Here is a 13,753-nt window from a genome sequence, read left to right as displayed (position 1 = left end):
ATATTTGCAACTGCATGATATAAATTGACCATTGATCTGATCATTTCTATAATGTCTTAAAGGGGCCAAAGTGTCGACAGCCTCATCAAGGTGGCTCCTGAAACAAACAGAACTAACCAAAGGTGAGGTTCATGGAACTCTCCTATCTCTCATCCCCCTTTTTTCTATTTAACTTAAAAACATGATAAAATTTACTGTCCCCTCATGGAGACAGCCAGCAATGGGACTCAAAATCAATAGCTCTGTGTCAGCAATCTGGCATTTACATTCTTGTTCAGGGCTCCCTGGCTGTGAGCTTTAGTGGAGGAGAGGAAATTCTTTAGAATATCTCTTATCAGTATGGGATTTGTGTTCCACGCTTGGGGTTCCCTCAAAATGAATCAGACTTGCCCATGAGATGAAACATCATCCCAAAAAAATTTCGTAGAGATAAGTACTCTAAACAAGGTTGTTTTTTATTTTATTTATTTTTTATTTTTAAAAATCTTTATTGTTGAAAGTTTTACACATGTCCCCCTTTTTCCTATTGACACCTTCTAGCCCACTCCGCCAAGCCCAAAGGAAATTTCTCCTTCCTTCTTCCTCCCTTCTTTATTCCCTCTACTTTTACTGTCTACCACAAAAAAACCCCACAAAAACAAACAAACAAAAAAAAAACCCCTAAAATTGGAAGGCCATTTGAAAAAATTATTCTTAGTTCATTGAAATAATAAGGAATATAAAAAATGACATTTCTCTGCCTTGCCAGTGTTGCTCAGCGGTTGGGCATCGACTCATGAATCAGGAGGTCATGGTTGGATTCCCAGCCAGGGCACTTGCCTGGGTTGCAGGCTCGATCCCCGCTAGAGGATATGCAGGAGGCAGCCTCTAGATCAGCCGTGGGCAAACTACGGCCCGCGGGCCGGATCCGGCCCATTTGAAATGAATAAAACTATTGAAAAAAAAGACCATACCCTTTTATGTAATGATGTATACTTTGAATTTATATTAGTTCACACAAACACTCCATCCATGCTTTTGTTCCGGCCCTCCGGTCCAGTTTAAGAACCCATTGTGGCCCTCGAGTCAAAAAGTTTGCCCACCCCTGCTCTAGATGATTCCTTCTCATCATTGATGTTTCTATCTCGCTCTCCCTCTCCCTTCCTCTCTAAAACCAATAAAAGCACATTTTAAAAAAATGATATTTGTCTTTTATATAGAGGGAATTTTCTCTAAGACACGTCATGTTAAGTAAGCAAAAAGATGACAAAACCATGATGCTATAAACATATATTGTCATGGTAGTTTGAGCATGAGTTAAATACAAAAGGTACTAAGGAATATATATTTTTTTCTGGTAGATTTCCCATCTTTGCACATAGGAATGCTCTTCTTTTACACTATGTAGCTATCATATAAAGAGTCTTAGGCTAGATCAGGAGACAGCAACTTTTGCTTGAAGGTTCTAGTCTAGACAGTAAATATTTAAGGTCTGGGGAGTCCAAAACAGTTCTGTTTTAACTAGTCAACTGGCAGCCATACATAGTACATTATAAACAAGTGGGTGTGGCTGTGTTCCAATAAAACTTTATTTACAAAACCAGACTGCAGGCTGGACTAGATAGTATTTTATGTGGGTGTGAAAGATGAATTCTGAATATAGTTGGGGTAACTTCCCAAACACAGCCTATTGACCACCCATCCCCACCCTTTGCATATATTTTAATTTATTTTATGGTTACCCCAAAATTTCATCACTATTTTATCTAAATCTTTAGTGCTAAATTGTCCTTAGTTGTTTGTTTGTTTTTTCCACCAAATAAGAACGTAACATTATTGTCTTTGTCTGGGAGTCAGATATTGAGTTTAGAGGCTATGGAATACTTTACTTTGCAGGTTAAGATTCGGTGAAAGATAGGTCTCCCTTGTTCCTCTTCCAAAAATACTTAGTTTCTACAGCTGTAGAAGCAATTGGCTTAATCTCTTTTAAGCCTGAGCTTATTTACCTGTAAAGTGAGTTACTACAAAAATTAGATAAGATGGAGCTTGTAAAGCACTCAGCGTTCAAGTACTTATTAGCCATTATCTATTAGTGTTATTGTTACTATTTTTTCTTAATTGTTGGGTCCTTGTAGCACTACTCAATGCTTAAGTCAAAGAAGATAGCAGCCCGGCCAATGTGGCTCAGTTGGTTGAGCATCATCCCATGCATCAGGAGGTTGCCGGTTCAATTTCTAGTCAGGGCACATGCCCAGGTTCTGCAGGATCAATCCCCAGTAAGGGACGTGCAGGAGGCAACCGATCAACGTTTCTCTCTCTCTCTCTCTCTCTCTCTCAAATCAATTTAAAAAAATCATTTAAAAAAGATAGCAAAGAAATTATCCTATTATGTTGAAACTTATAAAATGATTGATATTCAACCATTTTTGACCCACCAAATGATAATTTCATATAGTTCAACATAGTCACATGGGAAGATATGTGCATAAAATGAGTTTGCAGGTTAATCCTAAAAATTATTTAAGTGATATAAGCCTTTCTGATCTTTGTTTCTCCTCAGGATCTATAACATTGTCCCCACAGGGAAGTATATCAAATTAGGGTTCTTATTCAGGCTCTTTGGTATTAGGGTTTGTATGAAAGCCCAGTGTAATAGCAGAAATGTCCCTTTAAAGTTATGATTGCCTATTTGAATGTTTAGAATAAAAACAATTTTATAATCTGAAGTCTTACTAGTTCTGATTTAGCATTGCATAAAGTGTGATTCTGAAGTGATTTGATTTATATTTTGAAGTAACCTCAATATTACATATTCATGTTATGTATATTACTATATGCCTTAGAATCAGAAAATAACTTTTTTTTGAAAGTCTCTGTTTTTATGTTTGTTTAGTTGGCTGGGTTTTTTTGGAGGAGAGGGAGAGAAATATGGAAGATATGAAAATGATGAGCAATTTTATATTTTCCTCTTATCTATTAAAACCTCCAAAAATATTCTAAACGCTAATTCTACTATAAAATATAATATAGATAATAAGGAGTTTGTAAGTAATTTAAATTTGAGGTTACCTTTAAAGAAATAAAATAAAATGAAAATGAATTTTCATAAGTACAAAATTATGCAAGAAATGGATAGTAGCAATCAGGTTTTTCCTAGGGCTAAAAAGAGAATTTAAGTAATGATGAAGTTTTAAATTAGCAACAATCAGCCCTCGCCAGGTAGCTCAGTTGCTTAGAGTGTTGTCCGGATCTGCCAAGGTTGAGGGTTTGATCCCCAGTCAGGACACATATAAGAATCAACCAATGAATGCATAAATAAGTAGAATAACAAATCTGTATTACTCTCTCTCCCTTCCTCTATCTTTTTCCCTAAAATCAATCAATAAAAAATTAAATTAGCAACAATCATTGAATTAAATATTAAGGTTGAGAAAATAGGCACATTATTGATTTTAGTTGATTTGACCAGCTATTGAAACTTACAACATTGTTTTAGGAACCAAGACCAGAACAATCTTATCAAAGTGACACCCTCAGCAAACAAAAGGTAAGCTTATTAAGATTATTCAAGACTCCTGAGCAAGTCTCCAATTTATGCCAAAAAATAAAATTAGAGGATATTTTTCCATTGACTTCTAGAGAGAGTGGAAGAGAAAGGGAAAGACAGAGAGAAATATCAATATGAGAGAAACACATTGATTGGTTGCTTCCTGCATGCACCCTGACCAGGGCCAGGGCTGGGGAGGAGCCTGCAACCAACATTCCTGCCCTTGACTGGAATGGAACCTGGGATCCTTTGGTGCACAGGTAGATGATCTATCCACTGATCCAAACTGTCTAGGGCAAATTGATTTGTTGATGTATAATAATGCTATAAAGATTTTTCTTTTATTATTGCTTCCATTTATTTCATTAGAATATTGTTTAAAATAATAATATTGAAGCTAATTCTGTATAACTAGAGGCCCGGTGCATGGGTTCATGCACCAGTGGGGTCCCTCGGCCTGGCCTGTGGGGATCAGTGGACCTCTACACCTCTACAGCCCGGCCTTACCTGCCAGCTCATGGGGGAGGGGAGTGCAGAGGGAGTGTCCGGGGAGGAAGCTTGCCCTGCTGCAGCGGTGCTCCCAGCCCAGCATCTGGCACCTGTTGGTCAGCTGAGAGGCACTCCCGCTGTGGGCTGTGGGAGCACACTGACCACCAGGGGGCAGCTCCTGCAGTGAGCGTCTGCCCCCTGGTGGTCAGTGCGCATCATAGCTACCAGCCAGTCACCTGGTCGCTTAGGGTTTTTTTTTTTTTTTTAATATATTTTATTGATTTTTTACAGAGAGGAAGGGAGAGGGATAGAGAGTTAGAAACATCGATGAGAGAGAAACATTGATCAGCTGCCTCCTGCACACTCCCCACTGGGGATGTGCCCGCAACCAAAGTACATGCCCTTGACGGGAATCCAACCTGGGACCCTTGAGTCCGCAGGCCGATGCTCTATCCACTGAGCCAAATCGGGGGTTTTATATATATAGATTACTACTTGAGAAATTCATTTTGACACAAAATACCAAAACTAGTTTATTATTGTAAATTTACAGTAAATAAATATTAAGTTTATAAAACTGAATAAATTAAAGAATATTGGCTTTCTACTCCTTCACAAACCCAAGGATTATTTTTTTAAATGACTCCTAAGAAAATCGGCAACATAACATTCTTATATTTAAGATACTTTTTGTGACATTGAATTTGTTTCTGTCTTCTTGAGAAGTTAAGACCCATTATACAATGGAACAGAAGTTAAGAAAAGCATGGCAGAGCAACTAACTCCAAGCTACCTTTCATTCTTGGGAAGATAATAATGTCAGTGAAAAGCCCTGTGCAGATATAAAGAATCATGAACAGAGAGAGAGGAAGGGTGTTAGCAGAAAGGAGCATGGGGTTTGGGATCAAGTTGCCATGGTTTCAATCTTCAATGCTGGGGCAACAGCATCACAGTGTTTCAATCCTGGTTCACCCTCAGTCACTTCTTAGGTACCTGGCCCCCAGGAGTGTCTTAACTTCTCTGAAGTCGAGTTTCTTTATTTATAAAGGAGGGGTGATAGTAAACGTCTTATTAGGTTGTTTTGAGGATTTAAAGAAGATAACTAATGTATATAAAGTAGAAACAGTAAATTTATCGCTTTTTATGTAGATTCCATTGAATGATTCAAGTGTCAAAAGGAAAAAAATGCCAGTCATAAAATTTGCTGATTTCCATTTGAATTTGATCTTTTATTTTATTTTAGCAATGAAAAAGTTTTTAATACATTTAGTAATCTAAGCCTCAAAGCTGTCAGAAAAAAAATGGCTGGGCAAGAGAAGGATGTTTCTTTTTGTTGTTGTTTTGTAATGTTTTGTTTCTCCTTAACTAAACACAACAAGAATATAAATGACTTATAATCATTCTATTTACAAATGGAATAAGTCTTTTAAAAGCATCATACATTTTTAAATTAATTAACTGTTAACCCTCACCCAAGGATATGTTTTCCCTTGATTTTTAGAGAGCGTGTAAGGGAGGGAGAGGGAGACAGAAAGAGAGAGAGAGACAGAGAAACATTGATGTGAGAAAGACATTGATTGGTTGCCTCCCCACACCCCCAACTGTGGCTGGGTTCACACCTGCAACCCAGGTACTTGCCCAAGACCTGGAATCAAACCCACAATCATTTGGTGCACAGGCTGGTGCTCTAACCACTGAGAGCACTGGCTGGGGCAAAAGCATCACAATTTTTAAATGTCCCTGGAAATTTAGATTATCTATTTGTTAATAGCAAAAAAGAAAGGCAGCTGAAAAAAATATGTGGTGGCTTCACTTTTTTCAGCTTCAAGTAAAGCAATTGAAGAGAGTGATTGTAGTAGGAACATAACTGGTCTATGTGCTGTTTGTTTTGTAGAATTAATGTTAATACCTTTATCTCTTGAATTAATTAAAAAATAATATAATTTAAAAAAACACTCAGACACTTCATTAGACTCATGGCCAGCAACTATCATTCATCCTTGTTTTTGAAGAGTATTTTTTTGATACTTAGTGGAAACTTTATAATTTTACTGTTTCTTAGATGGTTTGCTGCTCCCAGCAAAGTTATGGCCCTAAATTTTGATAATTCTTTAAGTAGTACACATGTGTAAGATGATATAAGTCACTTTTTGTCTCTGGTTATATGATTAGCTTTATATCATTATACAATACTATTATATATGTTATATACTATATCTTGACAATGTTTTCATGATTTTTCTTCTTGAGTTTAGTTGGTACATATGAAAATTGCAAAATCTTAGAGGTGAAATGAAGGAACTTCAAGGAACTCATATCCCAGTTAGTTTGAACAATTTTGAAAACCTCTGTTTCAATTTAACCTAATCAATTTACAGAAGAGGAATTTAAGATTCAGAAAAGGCAGGTGATTTAACTAGGGACGTAGAGAAAACTGGTGGGATACTGATAGTAGTTCTGTGCTCTAAGTAATTATTGAGCACCAACTGGTTTGAAGCTTACAACTACTAGTAGGTGTCATGAGTAGCACACGAGATATAATTATAGGCCATGAACACCACAAAGAGAATTCAGTAGACATACTGAATCCTATTAACAGCAGGCAATTATCATAGATTAAAGCTAATTATATACCAGAGATGTTATTCCGAGACAATAATAGGTTGTCAATTTAATATATTACATTTTAGAATACTCACGTACTGCTTGCTGGATATAGAATGCATTCTTAGTGCGTTACATTTAAAAAGAAAAAAAGGCATTGAATAGCTAACTTAATAAACATGACAAGTGGTAAATTTCAGATTCATAGATTCCTAGGAGTAGAAGATATTAGAGATGGGCAGAGCATTAGAGATGACCCAAACCAATCTCCCCATTTTCCAGATGAGAATACTGAGACCAGAGGCAAAAATCTGTCTTCTGTGCGTTCTTCTAATGTCTAGCCTAACTCTTAGCCTGACTACCGTTCTTTAAACCACAGCACACAGACTTTGATCTTAAAATAAATGAAAGTTAATTGAGAACCTCGGGAAATAGAGGAGGCTGTAAGGTTGGGATTATTGCTCTTGCCATGGGACAGCCAGGAGGTGTCTTTACTGCTTTAAAGGGTCATTTGAATGATTACTTCATAGAATGATTACTGCCAAGTACTTTACTGCCAAGCTTTCAGAGTACATGGAAGTAATAATAGGTTTTAATATTCTAATGTGTCCCTTTACTACATCCTTAAGGCAAAATAAGTGAAATCAGTAACCTCAGTAGAAAACATGTTATATTTTTCCTCGAAAAAAGGTAGATATAAGATTCCTGTGGTTGTAGGTACCCAGGGCCTGAAAAAACAACTCTATAAATTTGTTGTTTTCAGTTCATTGAGATAAATTGCATGTGCTGTCAATCAAGGCAATTCAGGACTGTTACTGAGATCCTTGTTTTATTAACACACAGTATTGTCTTTTTGGGACTAGGAATAGAATATAGCGTACATTTATGTTTTATAAGTTAGTATTTCTCAAACTGTGGGTTGCAACCCATTAAAGGGTTTTGTAATTAATTTAGTGAATGGCAATCAGAATTTTTTCCCAATTAAGTAAAATGAATTAAATAGAGTGGAAAATGAGAGTTCTTATGTAGTGAGGGTATTAATTCATGAAATTTATGTTTCATTGTGTGTGTGTCTGTCTGAATAAAGAGCTTAGTATTGGGCTGTGATGTAAAATATATTTCTTTCTCTTTTTTTAATTTCTTTATTGGGCTTCACAATCACTTTATTGGGCTTCTAGGTAGTTGGATGAATCAAATTTTCTACGTTCAGCAGAACAGTTAAAATGGAAGTTCTGTTTATGGTTAATTTTATACATTGAAAGACTCTGGCTTTTGAGCATATTATCTCCTCTACAAAGTTTCATTCTTTGTATTTTTTTCTTCTAATATGTCACATTAACCTAATTTTAAAAATTGTTATCTTTCAGGCATGGTTTTGCCTTATGGCAGATTGATAGGGTTTTTTGGGTTTTTTGCAATGGATGTTTTTCATATGTTAATCATTCTTTTAATAGTAATTATAGATACCAGTTGATTATTTTTGAGAATAATATTATTGAAGGTAATTCAAAAAAGTGAAAATTCAATGAGTGGCTTTCCGCCTACCACAGAGATCTAAGAAAGGTGTTCAACTGAGTGAATCCATGCGCTGATGGAAAGCACATCCTATAGAGAGGCTAGTCAGGGGAACTTTCTCAGACCTTTTTGATGATTAACCTCTAAGAGGCTCCCCTTCCCTCACAGCAATGTTTTCCATGAGTAAAATATATTTTATTTCTATATGATTAAAAAGGGTTGTTGGAGGGAAGGCGGTACAGGCAGGTTGCTGTCCAAGATGCTGCTGGGAGCAGATGCCAGTCCTGTGACCTCTTGACATGGCAGCCTATTGTATTTATTTGAATAGATATTAAAAAGGAGTTTAGAGGAACACTTTGAAAAGTCACAACTTTCCAGCCTTTAAAACAAGGCATTATACACAATGAGGTAGTGAATGTTGGCAAACCATGTGAAAGCAAATATTGTTCTGCGACTGGGAAAAGAAACTGGTAGGACTTCAAATAGGAATTGGACAATTTCAGAGGATGTTATTCATTTGACCATAAACAACGGAGTTTAATTTGGTTTTGCAGTCATCATAGAGGGAAGAAAACTCAATTTTGATGGATTGCTGAAACTCACTTTTGCCAAATCTTATGTTAAGCGTAATCCTAATTTTAGAGTATATATATATATATATATATATATATATATATATATATATACACTAGAGGCCTGGTGCATGGATTCATGCACTGGTGGGGGGTGTGGCCTTCAGGGATCGGCCTGCTGTGGGAGCGCGGCTTATCCCGGTGGCTGTGGGCCTGCCCTCTGAGCAGCTGCTCCTTCTGCAGTCAGCTGAGCAGCACTCCCACTGTGAGAGGGCACTGACTACCAGGGGGCAGCTCCTGCACTGAATGTCTGCCCCCTGGTGGTTGGTCAGTTTGCATCTGGTCAGTGCGCGACTGGTTGCCTGGTCGTTCTGGTTGTTCTGCCATTCGGTCACTGGGCTTTTATTATATAGGATATTTAATTGATGAATATAATTTTTAAAATAGCAAGGTCATTAGAATCAGTTTGTATCTTCATAAAGTTAAAACATTTCAGAGTGGCTCTAGCTGGTTTGGATCAAGGGATAGAGTGTTGGCCTGTGGACTGACTGAAGGGTCCTGAGTTCGATTTCGGTCAAGGGCCCATGCCCAGGTTGTGGGCTCGACTCCCAGTAGGGCGCATGCAGGAGGCAGCAAATCAATGATTCTTTCTCATCACTGATGTTTCTATCTCTCTCTCCCTCTCCCTTCCTCTCTGAAGTCAATAAAAAATATTTAAATTAAAAACAGAAATAAATTTCAAAATGTTGGTTAAAAAAACTTATTTCTAGGCTGTTCTGGGCCAAATCAATATGTCTCAAACTAAGTGATAAGATAACAAATCCTTTCTTCCTATTTCCAACCAACATAAACCCTTATTACCACTAACCGAGCTGCCTTCATTTTTTTCCACTTAAAGAAATCAAGAATTCGACAAGCTCATCAAAGTGAATCCAGAAACTCTCACCAACAATCAGAGGTAATAGAACTGTACTAATTTTTCTGCTTTAGTCGGGAAGACTATTTTGTTTTATCAGAATTCTAAACAGATTTATAACCTTCATGATCTTATCAAAAGAACCTTCTCATTCATTGGCAATCTTTTTGTTTTTCTCTAAAGAAACCAGGATCTCGATACCCTCATCAGAGTGAACCCCTCAGCGGTCCGAAGCAGTCAGAGGTGATCCCATAAAATCTGTCATATCATGTTTTCATGAGTCTGTGGTCCCAGGGTGCAGCGGGTTTGTAAAATGTTGCTTTGTTGAATGAGTACCACCAAAAACCCATCGCTAACCTGAACTTATTTTCGTCTCTTTTGAATAGCCAAGATTTGGACAATCTTATTAAAGTGCAACCGTCTGCTCTCAGGAACACAGCACGGTTAGTGACTTTGCCTAACTAACATGACATGTTCTTAAGGTTCTGGGTTAGGTATTTTCTTTCTTTTCTTTGCTCGTCTTGTCTTTCTTTCTTGAAGCCTTTTATTTTTCTTTAGTGTCACATGGGGACACATCTATAACCCCAGTGTTATAGATGGAATCAATGTCGTGCTTCAGACTCAGTTCTGTACTTTTTATTTGCACCAAGACAATGAGGTGTTTGTTGTATTTAGGAAATAGACGGTCAGAACTGAAATGAAAAATGAGTGAAATTAAGTAAGAAAAAGTGTTTTGGGGAAACTGAGCCAAACTTATGGTTCATATTGATACCTCCTGAGATCGGAAAGGCTACTCAGGGTCTTTGAAACTACAGATCCACAGCTAGGGTAGGCTCACAATGTGACAGCAGATTTTAGCCTTGAACTTACAGTTGAGTTCTGCAAATATCTTATTGTTCATCATCTTCATGTCATATCATTCACCTAAAGGGCTTTATTAATAGTTAATAGATAAATGCACCAGAGTGCATTAGAAGTCCAGACTGTTCTACTGACATGAAATTTTATCAGAGGAAATATATAGATGGGAATCATAGTCTCAATCTTCTGCAGGGAAGAAAGCAATTAGGACACAGAAAAGTGCTTTAATCCAATGGGAGAAAGAGGATGGACAGGGCCATATTCTCATTGGTCTAGATCTTATGTCTCATAGTTTGTTTTCGACATTAATGCTTTTTTCCACTTTTTCTATCTGTATGTTTTTATCTGTTGTGGGGGTTTCTGAAGCAGGAAGGTACAAAGGCAGTTGCTACTTAGACAGTAGCATTTATTGGGCACCTGTCATGTAACTGGCAGTTTACACATATTTAATCCTCACAACAAACCCATGAGAAATATATTCATTCACCCTATGTTATAAAAGAGGAAGCTATAGCTCAAAGATGTGAAAACACATTCTGACCTAAACTCAGGTCCTTGTGACCTCACTATCGGCAAGAAAAACAAAAGTTCTGTGGCTAAAACAGCTCAGATTCTCCTTCTCTGTTAATTCTTTACACTCTGTACAGTCCCTTCCCTTCTATCCCCCTCCACCTCTGCAATTAAAGAACTACATCCAGAAACATTAATTCTAGAAAGTTATTGTTAAAATGAGAGGAAGGAGAGAAAGTACTGTCTCATAGAGTTTTTCTAGCAGCTAAAATACCAGCAGACTTTTGGTGTTGCTTCTGCCACTGAAAATCATATGAAAATATCTTTATTAAGTAGAACCATTTCTTCATAGTGTACTGGTTGGGGCAGATTTCCTTTTTTATTAGTAACAGTTTTAGGAGTGATTAGGTTTAATAACCACATATGGCTACTATAGCAAACTCTTCCCTCAGTGGGCCATTCCATAAATGTTCTCTTTCCCTCCCTCCATCCATCCTTCCCTTCCCTCCTCCCTCCCTCTCTCCCTTCCTCCCTACCTCCCCCACTTCTCCTTCCTCCCTCCCTCCATCCCTCATCACCTCCTTCTAACTTTCTTGTCCTTCCTTCCCTCCCTCTAGCAAATGTGCTATGTTGGCAGACCATGGTAACTTTCTCTTAAGAGTTTTGCCTTTTAGTAGAAGAGGCTAATTTTATAAAAATATGGTTTCTATCAGCAACTCCTGATAACAAATATCTATAAAAAGAAGACATTTTTCTTACACAGATAGGATTTCTATAATTTTTTAAAAAATATTGGCCTTCATGTTGTTTTCAAATGGCAGCTTTATCCACAGATGTAACCTGATATCTGATGATTCTTTAGTATTTACACCAGATTTGATGATAATCAGCTTGGATGTTCAAGAATTTTCTCAAAACAGCTGAGCAAGGAAGACTAAGCTGCCTATTTGAAAAAAAAAAAAAGTGACTTCCTTCCGTTGGTTCAGCCACTGTATCTATAACGTATTTATGCTGGCTGCTTGATTTCAGGGGGTAGAGGGAGAGGGGTCATTCTAAAGTGCCTCCCAGTGGGAATAACAGCCACAAGGCACTTTTACATCCAATCCAATGTGACGTGAACACTGATTATTTAACAGTGTAACAGCAGCGAATCGGAGTTCTCTTTATGGGACTTTGCTGACATTTCCAACGGCTGTATACTTCATTCGCAGTTAGAGGCAGAATAAACTTTAGCCATTGATCAGAATGTAAGCAGGTGTCCCTAAGCGCCTTCTAAGAACTCAGCAGATGTGCCCAGAATTTTCACCTATTCAAGGAGAAACTGCAGGCTCTTAGCAGTGACAGTTTCATGTCTTCATGAAATAAGAGATACTAAAGGGAGATATTCAGTTATTTGTAGCCTGTAAACTGCTGCTCCCAAATGAAGGTTGGAAAGCATCTTGTGACATTTAGGCCATTACAGTTGGAAAGCATATCCTTCATCTGAAGTAGAAAAAATACTCTGAACTATTGGAACCATTATCCTTCCAACGTTTTAAGGGCTTCCCATTTGCTGAGACATACCTCCGAGTTTTCAGTATTCCAACAAGAGCTCCTTCCTATTTTACATTTCCCATATTTCTGCTCAAGTCAGATAGCTAGAGGGTGGGGGAGAGGGTGACACTGACTCTCCATTGCTTCATCCCCCGTAATCAATAGGTCACTTGGATGCTTCTAATTATCTCAGGAACTGAGATATTTCATCGGCCCCATGACTACGATAGTCTAGATGACTGGGCAGTCTCCTAACTAATTCCTCAGCCGCCTGTCGTACTTTCTACCCTGCAGTCCATTGGCCACATTGTAGAGTGATTTTTTGAAAACACCAATCTGATCACCTCATTCTTCTGATTAAATGGCTTCCCATTGCCATTGCCATTGGATAATGTCCACACTTCTTAACCTGCTTTCCAAAGCCCACCCCATCCTGCCTCCACAGGCCTTCTCACCACATCCTCTATTATGTTCCACCCACATACCCTAACTTACCCACACTCCTCAGGCCTCCTTCAGGGCTATTGTGTGGTTAACTTTTGCTTACCCTTCAGGTCTCAGTTTAGGCATCAATCTCTTGGGCTCCGGAAGGCCCCACCCCCTGCCATCACATCTGTATCAGTCCTCCTAGATGTTCTCAAATTCTCCATCCTTTCTGTCCCATAGCATTTGTCTCTTAGAGGAAATGGTTACTTAATCATCTCTCTTCAACTAGAGGGTTTTAATGGTAATATTGAGTGTCTTGTTCACTTCTTTATCTACAGTACATTGTACAATGCATGGCTCGTATTAGGTGCTTAATAAATATTCTGTGGGTTAGCGGCTAAATCTCAAACTAACCAAGTCCCTACAATCCTCCTCCAAGAAAAAGTCTATTGCTTTCCAGCTCTAACATCCTGAGCCCCATGAGTGAAACCAGAATGAAGAATCTGGTTTCTTCTAAGTGGTCTCCTTTAGCCAGTGATCACTACCTGGTCATGGCATAATCCCGGGGAAGCATGGTGAATTAGAACCATTAGCATTCTTGGTCACTTCTTATATTTAAAATATCTAAAATTTCCGATTTCTTTATGGAACTGTCAATTTCTTTAATATATAATCTTTATGACTCCATCATTGAAAAGAGTTATAAAACTATATAAAGCTGGGCCCATTTGGGGGTGTCAACAGAGTTGAAGAATTATATGGTTATCTCACTGTATTCTATACTCCTTTCAGAGAGACAAA

The 13,753-nt window shown here is 37.8% G+C and overlaps 1 protein-coding gene across 1 annotated transcript in view; it reads left to right on the top strand.

Annotated features, from left to right (window-relative positions):
- SCEL (sciellin) overlaps nt 1-13,753 on the top strand; it is a gene marked incomplete at its 3' end in the record, with an annotated part of 104,527 nt that overhangs the window by 74,414 nt on the left and 16,360 nt on the right. Inside the window, exons 21-25 of the mRNA XM_081083887.1 lie at nt 63-122; nt 3,476-3,526; nt 9,605-9,664; nt 9,806-9,865; nt 10,009-10,065. Of these exons, the coding sequence (XP_080940013.1) occupies nt 63-122; nt 3,476-3,526; nt 9,605-9,664; nt 9,806-9,865; nt 10,009-10,065 (288 nt within the window). The remainder of the gene's footprint in view (nt 1-62; nt 123-3,475; nt 3,527-9,604; nt 9,665-9,805; nt 9,866-10,008; nt 10,066-13,753) is intronic.

This window comes from Myotis nattereri (assembly GCF_964212035.1).
Source record: "Myotis nattereri genome assembly, chromosome: 2".
NCBI classification, from domain to species: Eukaryota; Metazoa; Chordata; class Mammalia; order Chiroptera; family Vespertilionidae; genus Myotis; species Myotis nattereri.
The sequence above is the reverse complement of the archived record's forward strand: the minus strand, read 5'-3'. Positions and strand labels throughout refer to the sequence as shown.